Source organism: Topomyia yanbarensis, chromosome 2 (assembly GCF_030247195.1).
Source record: "Topomyia yanbarensis strain Yona2022 chromosome 2, ASM3024719v1, whole genome shotgun sequence".
Taxonomy (NCBI): domain Eukaryota; kingdom Metazoa; phylum Arthropoda; class Insecta; order Diptera; family Culicidae; genus Topomyia; species Topomyia yanbarensis.
Genome location: NC_080671.1, coordinates 136,527,853 through 136,545,024, shown reverse-complemented (window position 1 = coordinate 136,545,024; position 17,172 = coordinate 136,527,853). Strand labels below are relative to the sequence as shown.

Genomic DNA, 17,172 nt, shown 5'->3' with positions numbered 1-17,172 from the left:
AACCGATAGGCGAAATTCTGGTAGAAACGGTTGTATCGATTGAGGTGTATGTCTGGCAGCCGCGAGGCAGCCATACACCAGATTGTCTGCCAGCCATTTTTCGCTCGCTGGCAGCCGGGAGGCAGTCGTCTGGTAGCAAGCGTGTTAGTGGCTTCAAACAAACGTTTTTTACTGAAAACTGAGTCTCGCAAAACAGTAGTGGTGTGAGCGAACCCGAACTATATTTCAAGTTAGAACCCAGCCCAGTTTTTAGTTCAGTCCTAGGATAGGATCCGCCAGCTGGCTTCTTCTTATATTTTGCTAATTGAGTTCTACAAGATGACGACACGAATGAACTTATGATGAATGAAGTTCATGTTTGACAATTCTCGGTGGTTTGTTTACTTTGTCAGTTGCGTAAGTGCGAGTGCAATGGGTGCTCATCTGTTGCATTCGAACTCACGTAGCTACTATGTAAACAAACCACCGAGAATTGTCAAACGAAGTTCATCCGGCTCATTTTGTGCGGTTATGTCGGTTGGTGTAAAACCTAATCCCTGCTGAAAACGACATACCCCCACTCGACCAATGTTGCCAAAATATTTGTTTTGTTACAGTCGTGTCCAAAACTTAAATTCTCGACAAACATATGATTACGGCCTAAAAGCCAACTGTCAAAATTCATTTTGAATGGAAATTCCAGACAAACCGTTACTAGTCGAACACAGTTCACAACAGTTTATGAAAGAAAAAACTTTTCTCTTTCGTTTACTACCAACATCTGTGATTGGCGTGTAACAGTTTGTCCGGAATTTCCATTCAAAGTGGATTGTGACAGTTGGCTTTTAGGCCGTAATCATATGTTTGTCGAGAATTGTTCTGATTAAAATATTCTATATTATGCATCAATTTCACGCTCCGGGAAAAACCAATGATGTAGTCTTATGATCATTACGGGTCTTCCATCAGAATACAGCAAAGCAAAATAATATATATTTGTTGTTGGCCATTACGAAAAAAATTTCCATGCTCTTCATTTTTGTAAGTTGCTTTCTGAGTCGAGCAACCTCATTCACAAGATCAATCTTCTCTGTTCGCATTTGGTTTAAATATTCTAAAACTACTTTTTTGCAAGGCTTAATTTTTGTTTAGTTTGTATAGGTGTTTAGGTTTGTTCCCAAGTTTGTTCCAGTACTTCATGTGATTTTTTCGGAGAAAACAGCAGTAGAAAATAACACGCTTCTATTTACACTGATGATTGATGCAGTTGAAAACTGTAAAATTCAACTGTATCGATAATACTAAAAGAAGAACAACAAGCGATTTCCAGGATAACTTTCTCACGGTTTTCCCCAAAGTATTGCGAATCTTTTCTTAAATCCACATTGCGACTTTTCAGCCATGCGCCACCGGGCCGTGCGTTGAATTACGCGCCCATCTAGTTTGCATCAGTGCGAGTGAGAAAACATTTTGACGTTTGTTTTTGTTTCGACCGCACTCGTGTGTATCCCATATAGCAACAACTCGACGAAATGCTATATTATCTCGCGATAGACAATACTCCCAATTTACTCCGGCGCTGGAACAAAGACAATTTTTACATGAAGTTGAAATAATTTTCATACTTAGGCTAAATAGTCAGTTACTCGGTTAGACTTCGAAAAGAGACATTTCCGCATTAATCAGCACACCGCGCTACCGGATCTCTCGGAAACCTGTAGAACTTCAGTTCTGGATAATATGTTTGAATTCGTCTGCCAGAAAATGCCTTGCACTTCATAATTACAGACGGACGTTATGGAAAGAAAGCGGAATCTCAAGAAAACAAAAAAAAAAAAACAAAACGGTAAACAAACGTCGTTTTACGTTTTATATCACACACTCAACCAAAATATCACTTACATTTCATATGCAAAAACATGTAAATATTTTCCATAATACTTTTCACATGAATGTTATTATTTTCACACATAATCTGTTCTCTCTTCCGCCCTATAAAAACCAGTATTGATTACAGATATATCTTACGTGAGGTTCAGTTACTTGCCACCGGAATGCCACATATTTTCTATTTGAAACTTATATACCTTTTATATGATATTCAGATGATTATTAACTGAATGTATAATAGCAATCGTGTTACGTGAAGTGGGTTTATCTAATATTCATGTGATTGTTAGTTGCTTGTATAATAGTATTCAAATGCTTTGGTAGGTAATGTAGCTTGGTTTAATAAATGCGCGGATAATCCTAGTAAAGCTCAGCTGGAAATTGAGCCGGTATTCTGACTGGCTCTAGTTAATAACCGATTCCAGTGACAAAACAATCACTGGAGCCAGGTACTAACTAGAGCCAGCCAGAACTTTGGCACATTTTCCGGCTGGACTTGCTGGTCCGTGTTGATAATTGATTTGTAATGCACTCCATGCCATCTTGGAATCTTCAACCTGGAGCAGAGATAGCGGATATATATGTATTTCTAACGTCTTCACATTTAATTAGAAAAATCAAAAGTCCGGGAGCAATGTATTCACCGCCGTGCTGTTTGTTGACGCCATGTTGAATGTGTCTGATTTTTTCACATTGTATGTACCCGTAATAATAATGTGTTTTACACATAACGCTAGAAGTATGTGATGGACACATAATATGTATGTGGGGCACGCTTGAAAGTTATTCATTTTGTATTTGAAATTCATCGGTGATTGTATAAGTTTTATTTGATGCATATGAATCTGATGTGCATAATCGTTTTTAAAATTTAGGTGTTTTTTCACATGAAACGTACGTGATTTTTTGGCTCAGTGCAATACGACAACACTTCCAAGCAGCCCTGTAGTACTTTTAGTTTCCAAGCCGAACGTTTGCCAATGTCACTTTCGTCCAATCACGAGCTGGTTCAGAATTGGTTCAAAAACAGGGGACAGAGCTGGCGGATCCTATCCTAGGTTCAGTCGTGCATAACTTAGGTTCGAAACTGGCTTCAAACAAACGGTTTGTCAGCAGTTAAGGCAAGTTTACGGAAAACTTGTGACGGGATTTGGGTCACTGTGTTTCCTGAAGTGTAAACCCAACTGCGGGAAACATCACTGGATTTTAAAACTCTACACAGAAATCCGGCCAGGAACAATTGGGTCATTAAACTATATATGGTTTTCCGTTCCATTCGATAAATTTTAGGTCCAATATACATAATATAACATCATTACACAAAAAAATTTCGTTGTGCCGGTGTACTTAAAAACGATTTTTTTGTTTTTTTAAAATAAATCCTTTGTAAACTTGGCAACCATACATAGGAAAACTGCGGTTGTTCACATCTGCCCTATCAAGACAACACCCAAAATGAAAAAAAAACTATATGTATTGGATGGTTTATGTCAAATTAAAATAACCCTGCGGGAAAACCGGGAAAACACGTATTAATTTTTTCTGACAGGGCACCATTTGTCGTGAAATTCGATATGTCAAATGCTTCTGATCTGGGGGCAGATCACTCTAGGAATGTATAAAAAATTTGCATCAAATTAGAAAAAATGCATTTAAGGTTGCACAGAGAATGCGCAAAATTCGCAAACGAAAAAAGCAGTTTTTTTACACACCGTATGTCAGATCTTCATAAAAATCAATCAGCAGTACTGTAACAACATTCTACATACGCTGATTGATTTTTATGAAGATCTGACATAAGGTGTGGAAAAAAACTGCTTTTTTCGTTTGCGAATTTTGCGCATTCTCTGTGCAACCTTAATTTCCATTTTTGCATCAACTTTGCACTCCCTCGCAGAAAAATTTGTTCAAAAAACGTCCTACGCTGATCCACTTTATTCGACGTTTTGTGGAATGTAGGGCTAGTTTTTCATAGGGTTTTGACGTCTTACACGCAACTCAAAAGACGTTGCACGCAAAGCAAAATGCATTATGAATTTCTATTTTGATGGAAATAAATGCATTTAATTTCGCTGATTTTTAAAAATGCATCACAAGTTATCTGCCCCTAGGTTGCGTCTAAAATATGTGCTGATTACATAGAAGACCCGTTTTTATCAGCTTCCGATTTTATCAGTTTTTTACTTAATTTTGTCAACCAGACAAGGATATAAGGTTATGTATTGGGATTGAAGAAGAACATTATTACAACTTCGGTTTATTGAAAAGAAACAAACAAATATATTTTGTTATTGTTCCCATTTTGTCAACCCAAAATTAGCCAAGGGGGCTGATAAAAACGGGTCTTCGAAAATTGATCAATGTCACCCCGGTTTACAGTATGTACAAATAAAGCAAATTATTACGAATAGCAAATACTTTTTGGACCTGCTGCTGCTCCAGTAGAAGTATATCACAGTTTATAGAGAACAGTTGCGCAAAGAGTGAAGTCAAAAAAAGTCTACCTATCGAGCACAATTGGAATCCATCTCTGATACCTCTGCAGCAAAGTTGGATTCTAATTTTGCTCGATAGGTAGACTTTTTTCGGCTTCACTTTCTGCACACTCTTTGCGTACCTTTATACTAAGGCCTTTGTAGTATATTTGCATGCGGAATGTCATCATTAGAGGGCTAAGGCGAACGCCCTATGAATAATAATATGCTCCGTCATTCGCTCCGAATTTTGTTACACGTTGTACTTTGTGCAACACAGATAGTTTTCTTTATTTACAAGGTGGAAACTGAATCAAAAGCCCCATTAATATACAAGAAAACTGATGTCATCTGTTCTTTGCTAGCATAGGTCATTTGAATTTCTCGTCCCTTTAACTTTGTGGAAGCCTAACTGTATATTTGGCAGTAAGCCATTTGCTTCGACCCATTTGTCGAGGCGGAATAGGATCATTTTCTCGATCAGCTTCCTGATACAGGATAGCATTGCAATCGGTCGGTACGAGTTGTGCTCGGAGGCTGGTTTTCCTGGTTTGGATGGCGATGACCATCACTTGGTGTTGCCGCGCAAATGAGTTAATTATACAATGTCAGCAGTGCATAAGAAATGCATCACTGCTACGCGTAGGAAAGGTTGATGTTGATCTTAAAATCCCGAAAATGAAATGAAAAGAACACAGAAAAAGGGATCACTGTCTATTTACCAACCTCCCGCGCCTAATATACATAAGCGTGTCATACGCAGTCCGATTAGCTAGCTTTGGTTTTGGGTTTTTCCTTCTCACTTACTCTGCGGTTAGGATAGTAATAAAATCTTAGAAAGCGGTACAAATGTAACCGCATATTTTGTGAGCCCTTGCGGGACTGGACTAGGATTGAATAGCAGGAATCAGTATTGTGGTTAAATACGTCAGTCTTGAAGAGGCAGGGCCAAATATATAAGTAAACAAATAGGAATTGCGCCCTTCTAAGGCCATAGGAAATCTACACCGTATCTCAGGAGAATAGGGAAAAACTTAAGGACTAAAAGGGACAAATTTTCCCGTAGCGATATATGAATCGCGCGGGCAACATGTAGCTTTAAGATAACTTTTGTAAATATTTTCTGAATAAATTAAGTTTCAAAGTTCTAAAACTCCAGACGTCCTTCTAAGAAAGAAAACCCAACCACGGAAGCAGGACCACAGCCCAAGGAATATTAGGAGAGATATAAAGTCCACGGCCTCGCTCTGGTAAGCAAAGTGTTGGGAAAACATTCCCGTAGTTTCACTTGGCTTCAGCCATGTGAGACAATTCATCAACAATTTTAATTTGATTTTGACGGACTTGGAGTTTTATTTTTGTATGATAAATGAGCAAGTGTGAACTCCACCAACGAAAAAGATGTTTCGTTTCCGACATTGTGAGGAGACGCGGTGCGGTGGATTATCTGTTCTGGGGCGGGACAAGCCTTCTTGACAATCGACTATCCAACGGTTTGAATATTCCACGCTCTCGTTAGTACTGTTTTGGTTTCTCGGTTCGCCGAGCCGTGACCGAAAGAGTACTCATCGATGTTTATCTCGTTAGTCTGTCAATGAACCGGCGCCAATAACTACGTTTCTTGGCTTCCATTAAACTCTTCATTCACGTTTCTAACGTCGCGTACTGTCGATAGCTAGCGTGTAACCCGTCGTCCCGGAAAGTCTTATATGCGGCGGCCTTCTCCGCGTACATGTCTGAGCACTCTTTGTCCCACCATGGGTTGGGAGGCCGTCCGCGAGAGTTCGCGTCTGGTACGCGTTTAGTCTGAGTTTGAATCACAGACTAACAGACATAACACTCCAAAATAATGCTTCGCCCACTTTAACGGTCATTTTAAATATATTTGTAGTTGGGACTGTTTCCACATTTGTAATTATGGCGCCACTGACAAGCATATGGGGGATAGACCACTAGTGAAAAATTGTACCCAAAGCTGAGGGGTAACCTAGGGGCAGATCACTCTAGGAATGTATAAAAAATTTGCATCAAATTAGAAAAAAATGCATGTAATTTCCATTTTTGCATCAACTTTGCACTCCCTCGCAGAAAAGTTTGTTCAAAAAACGTCCTACGCAGATCCACTTTGTTCGACGTTCTGTGGAATGTAGGGGTAGTTTCTCGTAGGGTTTTGACGTCTTACACGCAACTCAAAAGACATTGCACGCAAAGCAAAATGCATTATGAATTTCTATTTTGATGGAAATAAATGCATTTAATTTCGCTGATTTTTAAAAATGCATCACAAGTGATCTGCCCCTAGGGGGTAACCCACCAGCAAATGTGTGTTTGAATAAAAGGTGGAGCTAGTGTTCTGGGAAAATAGTCGTATCGATATTTTTGAGGGAATTTCCTCATAGTGTTATGTCTGTTAGTCTGTGCTTGAATCGCGATATCGAGAATCAAGCCAGCTAGGAACCCATAGTATTTTTCTGTAGGAAGTTCTGATGTGGACTCAGTTTTGACGGACATCGTGGATGGTTAGCCGGATATCGTAGCCGGGTATGGGTTTTTGACGTCCGAGGAAGTGCTGGGAACTCCTTTTCGGAGTTCAGGTTTGTGAGACGAGGAGGTACTTGCTTCGTTTTTGCGCCAATACTTCCCCGAGTTGTTATTTTTGAAGGACCTTGAAGAGACCTTTTGTCCTTTACAACAAAGTTTGAGATAGGAGATATTCCTTCTTTTTCTAGGCAGAGCAGAAGATGCTCCTTCCTGGGGGTCATCACAGTCGCCTTCGTCAGTAGACAAGTTAGTATAGATGTTCGTAGTTATGAGCATTCAAAGACTAGAAAAGTATCCCGCCAAAATTCCCTGTATAGAAACGTTAGAAGCCAGTGCAAGTCCAAATCCAAGCCCAAGTCCAAGTCCAAGTCCAAGTCCAAGTCCAAGTCCAAGTCCACGTCCACGTCCAAGTCCAAGTCCAAGTCCAAGTCCAAGTCCAAGTCCAAGTCCAAGTCCAAGTCCAAGTCCAAGTCCAAGTCCAAGTCCAAGTCCAAGTCCAAGTCCAAGTCCAAGTCCAAGTCCAAGTCCAAGTCCAAGTCCAAGTCCAAGTCCAAGTCCAAGTCCAAGTCCAAGTCCAAGTCCAAGTCCAAGTCCAAGTCCAAGTCCAAGTCCAAGTCCAAGTCCAAGTCCAAGTCCAAGTCCAAGTCCAAGTCCAAGTCCAAGTCCAAGTCCAAGTCCAAGTCCAAGTCCAAGTCCAAGTCCAAGTCCAAGTCCAAGTCCAAGTCCAAGTCCAAGTCCAAGTCCAAGTCCAAGTCCAAGTCCAAGTCCAAGTCCAAGTCCAAGTCCAAGTCCAAGTCCAAGTCCAAGTCCAAGTCCAAGTCCAAGTCCAAGTCCAAGTCCAAGTCCAAGTCCAAGTCCAAGTCCAAGTCCAAGTCCAAGTCCAAGTCCAAGTCCAAGTCCAAGTCCAAGTCCAAGTCCAAGTCCAAGTCCAAGTCCAAGTCCAAGTCCAAGTCCAAGTCCAAGTCCAAGTCCAAGTCCAAGTCCAAGTCCAAGTCCAAGTCCAAGTCCAAGTCCAAGTCCAAGTCCAAGTCCAAGTCCAAGTCCAAGTCCAAGTCCAAGTCCAAGTCCAAGTTTCAAGTCCAAGTCCAAGTCCAAGTCCAAGTCCAAGTCCAAGTCCAAGTCCAAGTGCAAGTCCAAGTCCAAGTCCAAGTCCAAATCCAAGTCCAAGTCCAAGTCCAAGTCCAAGTCCAAGTCCAAGACCAAGTCCAAGTCCAAGTCCCAGTCCAAGTCCAAGTCCACGCCGAAGTCCAAGTCCCAGTCCAAGTCCCAGTTCAAGTCCAAGTCCACGCCGAAGTCCAAGTTCAAATCTAGATGCAAATCTGAGTCCAAGCCCAAGTCTTTTAGACTCAAGTCTAAAACTAAATCATAGTCTAAATCCAAATTAAAATTCAACTCCAAGTCCAAGTCCAAGTCCAAATCCAAGCCGAAGTACTAGTCCAAGACCAAGTCCAAGTTTAAATCCAGATGCAAATCTGAGCCCAAGCCCAAGTCCAGACTCAAGTCTAAATCGAAATCATAGCCTAAATCCAAATTAAAATTCAACTCCAAGTCTGACTCTAAGCCTAAATTAAAATTCTAATCCAATACATCTTCGCCCTACCTTATGACAAGTGATAACAAAACTTGCTAACAACCAACATTGATGTGAACAGTTTCTACTCACGCTGTATATCGCAAGCATTCTGTCCTCCCTCTGCATCTACCCCGCCGGCACTTGAACGTAATTCGTATACATAATAATCATATTAGCAAGTGCCTCTTTGTAGTGTGCGATGTGGGGGAGCCGGCGATTTCCGTTTCTGGTAGCCATCACCGCACCGGTGTACACGGTGCTGCCTTAAGCTGGAAAGTAGTGACTCACAGAACAGGAAGAGCATTCCGTGTGCTTGGGTCGCATTTATTCCTCCGCTCCGACAGAGTAGCCAATTGACCTATACGCGGGTGTCGTGTCGAATGGGGAGCTTGAAAGTTGCACAATGTTCGCGTGTGGACCACGTGCTGGCTAGTGTGTGAATGATAGACTGGAGAAATTTACATTTTGCTTCAGTTCACTGAACTGGGTGACTACTGGTAAAGTGGAAAAAAAGGGTTAAGAAGTGTTCTCGCTATTGTAGATCGCATAGTGTAAGTTGAACTACGCACTAGAAATGTTCTTTTAGGGAGTTAACCAGCATTGAGTGAAATCAAGTTAACATGGTTCAATCAAATGAAAGGCAAAATTTGAATTCTCGCAAAAGTGCAGGTTTCGTAAGCAGCTTCAAATCATTGTTCGGCGAGGGAAAAAACCCACCCCAGTCCAACGTCCGGAATATTCCCTACACAAAGGCACCCATCGCTGACCCCGAAGCCAGCGAACCAACATCATTAGTAAGTTTCACCGAGGAAAACAATAACATCAACAACGGTGGCGGAAATCGTCCACCTGACGCGATATCGATCCCGCACGATGCGAATCGTTACGAGATTAGAAAGCTGCCCAAAAGAAAATCGTTAAAAACGACAGCCGCAACTCATGTTGGGAAACCGGTGCGGAGGAAGTCCTTTGGACGGCGAATCAATAACCTGTGGAATAATTTCGGATTGTTAAGAAGTTCCGAGAAAATTGCTGAATTTGCCACCGGTTATGGTGAGTATTGGCTGGTTTGTTTTAACATAGCACCAAGCGTTCACACTGGCGATACCTTTCATGGAGCTGTACGGTTACCTTTTTTGCTCTATGTTAATTGCACTAGTTTCCGATCGTCAATACAAAGTACGCTCCCGTTGCTGAATAAGTTATGTTGTACTGGTGGTGATTATCGATTGGTTGTATTTTTCTAGTTCAACTCAAAGGCAGTGTAATGCCATGTGAGGTGGCTAGTGCTTTGATAAATACTGCGTATATAAACTGTTCTATTGGTAGGTCACTCAAAGAGGCGTTTCTCTACCGGGACAATTTAATGAACGTTAGTGGATAGCAGAAACGTACCTACGTAATGGTCCGTCGTTATTTTGGTTTTGTTTTTGCCAAACCCTCAACACAACGCATTTTACGTCGTAGTATAGATGAACGAACGTTATTCCACATGCTTTATGTTATAAGAATGCAACAATAAATGGTGAGTGATTTTAATTTTCTCAAATTACAATAGTTTACATAAACTACAGGTCTATCGTGTTCCGTTCAAGTAATAATGTCATTCTGAGCTGAAACAACAGCCAAGTATAACCGATAGTGCCAAACAAGGACTTGTTTACATTTACGTAGAAAATCAATTATGTAAGGGAGACCCAGGAGGGTTGAAACAATTTTTTGTTTGTATTAGGTATTGTCGGTGCTTTTCCAAAGGAGAAGCGACGATTACTTTTCAAGATTCGTAGCGCTATTCAGCGCACGATTCATCGCAATGTATTTCTTATGCGATTAACGACACTTTAATGAAAGGTGGTGCAGTTTTGTGTAAAAATCTTGTAAATAAAACATAAACTTGGGTAATATATACTTTTCGACGCTTTCAGCATTTATTATCAAATGCGCCAATTCAATTCGTCGCCTCATAATTATTGAATGGCTCGTTTCCAATGAAACGTACAATAAATCGACAAAAACTGTCATTCGATGATTGTTTCTTTTAAAATTTCTTACTTCTGTTAATGCTGCATCAAATTACGTCAGAATAACTGGTACAAATCAATAACAATGCAACAATATATTGATTTTTGTCACAGTGTTCTCTTTGTTTCAACTCTCTCCATACCGTAAGTTGAAACAGCAACGAATGTGAGTTGAAACAAGTAACCAATTATTTTAAATATTATCAAAACGTGTTCTAAAGCATCAAATGTTACAATTGTGTCATTTTTATACGTTCACACTAAGATAATTCCTTCAAATGACATACATTCTTATCATTATTTTTCACAGCGAATATCTACGTATAAAATGACACTTGTTTTGAAAATTAATGTTAGATTTTGGTTACAAATGCAGGAATTTCTGCACTGATCCCATAAGTAATAACAGTAAAATACTTTACCTAACCAGTAATTAACTATAACCATAGATAACAGACGTTTGAGCCCGATTCGAAACTCGCTATTGAAATTCCGAATAAACCAAACTCTGAAACATGTTTGGCAAACGTTTGTAGGTGTCGCAGTGATCGTCGCAATGCAGTTGGAGTGCAATTTTTCAAACACCTGTAGCAAACAGTTGCGTAGATGGCAATAGTGAAACACGGATTTCCAACGTTTATCAATTCGAAAGTTTACACAGGTTTTTTAAGAAATTTTGTTCTAGCCTAAATGTCTGTTATCTGTGCTATAACTGTAAAATCAAGAAAGTTGATAACCAATTTTCATATATTTAATTACGTATTATTTTCCAACCACTTCCCCTAGTACATTCGGCATTTATCGAAATGGTTGATATGACCAGTGACACTAGTTATGACTAAAAGTGATACGGGTTAATGAAAACAAGTAATTTGGTATCCATATCGGTAGTATTTAGTTTATTTTGAATTATGGTCACTTCTCTTCAAGCTTCAGAAGTTGATAATAGTCAACAAATAGAACAAATGCATATTCCGTGGTTATAAATGACCTAGAACTGATAAATTGATAATATTGTCAATTGAACAAAGAAAAATCTTGATTGTTATTATTTGTTCAGGAACGTTAATGTGATTATAACGTTACCATAAGACTAGAAGCTCATCATCAAGGAGAGTTGAAACCAGGTGTTTCAACACTCCTAGGTCGAGAAGTAAGGCTTGATCCACAATTTACAATTTATACATTGCAGAGATAGAAAAAACGCATACAATTCATAAATTTTACCTGCAAGATTACATAATAATGATATTTTAATTATAAAAAATACAACAAAAACTTACTTTTGCTCGTTTTTTGTAGTGTGTTTACCGTAAATACTCAACCACTCATTCAACGTAGTTGGCGTGTATTGGAGTTAATTAAGTTTTGTTTTTTTTGTGTTTCGAATTCATCTCGTCAGTAACTAGCACCATCTGGGTGTCTAGTCTAGACGATGTATCTAAACTAGTACCCAAATTAGCACTAGTCAGCAAACCAGAGCTATATTTGCTTCCCGGGACATCATTCGGGACATGTGGCTTTAGGCGTTCACATATGTCGTGTGAACTGTTTGGAATTTTTTGTGTCTAACTAGTGCTAATTTGGGTACTAGTTTAGATACATCGTCTAACTAGACACCCAGATGGTGCTAGTTACTGACGAGATGAATTCGAAACACAAAAAAAACAAAACTTAATTAAAATTAGGTCTTGTGCCCTTAACGCGCAAAACGGTTTAGTCCAATTTTTAGTGTATTGGAGGATTTGTAGGCACGATATCAATAAAACAAATGCATTATTGTTGGATCCCTAACGGTACTGTTTCGCTAGTAATGGGCACTGTTTCAACTCTTCTTTGTTTGAAATCTCCCCGGTTTTCCCTAACAGACGTTCTGAATTTTTAGCGGTTGGAAACAGAAAGTTACGCGCTGTCGATATATCTGATAAAAGAAGACATTTATTTTTTGAATTCAATATCTGTCAATCAATAATCCGAGTAGAAATGTACAATAACAAAATCAGAATTTTCATTGTAAGTTTACAGCATTTGAACTCTAAATAACCGCTCATATTTCAAAGCTGTATTTATTTCTTCAATGGTATGGATATCGCTTGATGCACAAATCCGCATACTAGACAACAAAGTGTCAATAATCCGTGAGAAAGGAATTTAATGGGATCAATTAAGGGGGGCGTCTGGTGTAGTGGGTAGAGATTGATTTTTTATTCGTTTAATTGTTAGTATTGAGCCTCTAGAATAGTCTTAACTTCTCATTACTTTGAAACGAAAAAGTTTAGTAGTTGGTGTATGAAAACAAATTATGCGCCCTAAATAAATCTTCAAGTTGTTAAAAGGGTATTATAGTGTAAAATAAAAACTACAAAGCTATAGAATTAAAACCGTTTTTAGGGAACACCCTAAAGCTTACATTTGTATTTGTCGTGCAATGGAGAGTATAAAAGATAGAGCTTGTGTGTCTTCAGCAAACTATTCTAAATGTGTGCAAACTATTCTAAAATGTGTTGTTCTACAACTTCATCGAAGACCGTCAAGCTCTATCTCGAACCGTTAAAAAAGTCAATTTAAAATCTTATTAAAATTAGAACCACCCTGGCTTCTGTTAAAATGAAAAGAAGGGCCTTGCAAAGCACACCAATTGTCTTATACATATTGTAAGGCTAAGTTATTAAGTTTGGCAAAAACTTAAAATTCTTGCTAAATTTACATTCTGGATCATTGTGCATTGTATCCAAGTTTGCATGCAACGTTCGTATAGTGGTTGCCAATCGTAGCGCCAGTTTAGTGCTTCATACACTTTCATGGTTTTTATATGTTGATTGTTGATAATAGAAAACATATTATGACGTGTTGATTTACTAATCCGTGTTCTATAGATACTGCGAGATTTCCATATATTATACAGTATAAAAATGCATGAAAGCTAATAAACCCGAGAAGTCCGGATTGTTATACTTCGATTACATCTACTACATAACATGGCGTATCTAATCATGCTGAGTTTTGGTTCACAAAGTTTCGCAATTTTCGATTTATATCCCGAAGTACATGTCATACGTCATTGGAGTCTATAGAAAAGTTGTGTGTTTTGACGATATCCAAAACTTTCTAGAACATACCAATGTAGAAAAAATTAAGTTGTAGAAGAGAAAGTTAAAAAACTGATTTTTTTTTAAGTTACACTATACACTTATCGATCAGCTCACACTCGGTCGCGAGAAGGTCTCCATAAGTATCTCTTCATATATCAGCCTGTGGCACAAAGCCTTTGCTCGAGCAATTAACCTACGCGGTTTGTTGACGGACTAACGAGAAAAACATCGAGAAGCGCTCTTTGGGGCACGGCCCGACGCATGCGAAATCGAAATAGTGCTAACGAGAGCGTGGAATATTCGAAATTTGTCCGGATTCCACTCTGGCATAGAAGACCTATCGCGTCGCGTTCTCAATCGCTCTCTTATCATGTAATAATAAAGCCCCAGGGCCAGACAGAATCAAATTCAACTTGTTGAAGAATCTACCAGACTCTGACAAGGGACGCTAGTTGAATTTATTTAACAAGTTTCTTGAGGGTAACATTGTCCCTCATGACTGGAGGCAGGTGAAGGTCATCGCCATCCAAAAACCATGAAAACCAGCCTCCAACCACAATCCGTATCGACCGATTGCAATGCTGTCATGGGTTCGAAAGTTCGGGAAAATTATCCTATTCCGCCTCGAAAATTGGGTCGAAGCAAATGGCTGTCAGATACACACTTTGGCTTCCGCAAAGGAAAAGGGACGAACGGCTGCCTTGCGTTGTTGATAACAGAAATTCAAATGGCCTATGCTCGTAATGAGCAAATGGTATCATTTTTCTTGGATATTAAGGGGGCTTTTGATTCAGTTTCTATCAACACTCTTTCTGAGAAGTTGCTTCAGCATGGTCTTTCAACAACTCAATTCTCAGACCCGTTTCATGTCCCTGTACTTTGACTACATGGCGTAGAATATTAATCCTTCTTCTTACAATCCCAACCGTGTGCATTTCATCAATGCTTCTGAATCTACTGTTTTCTTCGACACATCCATGAAAGACGAGGTGTGTGGAATTCCGGACCGCATACGCCCACAATGGTTCCAAGCATTTTTTATAATTATTTCCGAGAAGTCGACTGCTCTAAGATGTTTTATACTGACGGATCGAACCTCGAAGGGTCCACCGGCTTCAGTATTTTCAATCAAAAGTCCACTGCATTCTACAAACTCAGTGACCCTGCCTCAGTTTACGTTACAGAACTAGCTGCTATTCAGTATACCCTTGGAGTCATTGACAAATAACCCGCAGACCATTACTTCATCGTCTCGGATAGCCTTAGTTCCGTTGACGCTATTTGCTTGATGAAACATGGATCCTTGCATTTTTTGGGGAAAATACGAGTGCTACTGATTGATTTAACTGACAAATCTTTCCAGGTAACCTTGGGTTGCGTCCTTTCTTATTGCACCATTCCGTGTAATGAAATGGCGGACTCCTTAGCTAAGGTGGGTGCTTTTAATGACATTTATGAAATACCAATTTGCTTCAACGAATTTTTCAGTATTTCTCGTCAGAGAACCCTCGAAAGTTGGTAAACTTCGTGGAGCAATGGTGAAACCTTGGTTCAAGGGAATAAATGTGGCTCGTGACCTCATTCGTGTGATGTCCCGACTCATGGCAAACCATTACACGCTGGATGCACATCTTCGACGTATTGGGCTCGTAGATAGTGGTGCATGCGCTTGTGGCAACGGCTATCACGACATCGAACACATTGTGTGGGCGTGTACCGAGTATAGTTCCGCCAGGTCTCCGCCAATGGATACTCTTCGGGCCCAAGGAATACCACCCAACGTCACAGTTCTAGACGATATGGAAAGCTGCGATCTCCCTTAGGGATCATCTATAAATGACGTAGCATTATATGGGGGAGGGGGAGTTTTGTATTTTGTAATGGTGTGTGACGACAAGGGGTAGGGGTTAATATCATGCTACGTAGCTTTACCCGTTTCATCTAACATCGTTTTTTTTTATTTTTTTTTTATTTTTACGTGGTCAAGGGTGGAGGCTACGTAATTATTAGGGGGGAGGGGTATTTAGAGGTTTGTGACGAAATGCTACGATAGGGGAGGGGGGGGTGTTAAAAATCACTCAAAAAATGCTACGTCATTTATGGATGTTCCCTTATATGTCCCACATCTATCTCTTCCTACACTCAAAAAATAAATCATGTTACTTCTACGTGAATTCATATGTGATTCTCATCCACTGCACTTTTCACGTAAACTCTATAGGGTGGTCCGGTATATTAGAGTCAGTTTCAATATCTGATTCATCATGTAAAAGTTAAATGATTTTTACATAATTTGCAACAAAAATTCACGTAGAATTAATATGAAGCCGAACATAATAATAACATGAAATGAAACGTGATTATTACATGAATACAAATGTAATAATTAGATAACATGAAACGTAGAAATTACATGAAGCCAAACGTAGCAATTACATGAAACAGCATGTACATTTAATGAAGGTTTTTAATATTTAGTTTATTATTTCAATGGAGATGTTTTCGATTATTTTTCGTTGTAAGTAATGAAAGCAGCATATAATAAATGAAGAGAAATCTTATTTATTATCTTTAAACTTTAAATCTTGTGTGCTGCCTCCTGGGATTTTAGCTTTTTCACAATAAACTCTCCAACTTCGTCGTGCGATTCGATGAGTACCTGGATGTGTGTATAACAGAATATTCACGATAGGTCACGGACGTGTAGATTCCGCGAATGACTACATCGATCGACCACTTCCCGCACCACGGTAAACAGCTTCCATTGATTCCGTTTAATTCACCCATTACTGCGAGAGCTTAAATGGTGAAAAACGCGACATATGAAAATTTATGTCCACTTTTGTTCACAGCCTACTTCAATCTCTTTGAGTAATATTTCTGAAATTTTTGCAAAAACATACTTATTACATTTTGAACGACATGAAATTATATAACAACTAAGTTATACTTACAGCGACGTACTTGCAAACATTTATGTGCTGCATTCAACAAATTCTTAATCACATTGTCATTTCATTTTTTCACATAGGAAATGTACGTAAACTGGGCTTCGATTATAATATTCGCATCACTTGAAGATTATGTGTCAATCACATAAAGCCTACATGGTTTCCATATGATGATTAAAGGAATCACATGATGTATGTTGGAATTAAAAAAATATCCATTTACGTGGTTATTCACATGAATTTAAAGTGATTTATTTTTTGAGTGTAAAATCAATCAATATAACAATTTAGCCTCTCTCTTTCACTTTTTCTCATTTTTAAAACCTTCCTGTACTGATTTTGTGGCGCCAACTCGTAGCAGAGCGCTACTACGTGATCGTCTTCACTCACCAATCTGGTTGCATAAACCAAAATGGAGACGAAAACGACCCGAAGTTCTGACCCATCTGGACGATTTCCTACGGGTCCGACGAGAGCCACCCAACGTCCCGATACGTGTTGACTTGGCGATTCAAGGCTGTCATTACCGTTGCCACAAACTGCAAGCTAGATGTTCTTCTTTTCTCTGTCACCATCGTCCTCTTCCACTGTATCTGATATTGCTGTTACTCCGACGCTGAAATCAATTTGATTTGGAATCCTGAATGGAGT

General features: G+C 39.3%; 1 protein-coding gene across 3 annotated transcripts in view; it reads left to right on the top strand.

The window, feature by feature from the left end:
* The first annotated feature begins 8,734 nt into the window (after nt 1–8,734).
* Nucleotides 8,735–17,172, top strand: part of LOC131681453 (protein PALS2) — a 133,835-nt gene continuing 125,397 nt past the window's right edge. The window contains exon 1 of one of the 3 annotated variants that reach the window (XM_058962250.1): nt 8,735–9,510. In XM_058962250.1, coding sequence (XP_058818233.1) covers nt 9,078–9,510 — 433 coding nt within the window. In that variant the 5' untranslated portion in view covers nt 8,735–9,077. Of the gene's footprint in view, nt 9,511–9,805; nt 9,983–17,172 lie in introns of those variants that run through there. The other 2 variants (XM_058962247.1, XM_058962249.1) reach the window with 2 other exon arrangements.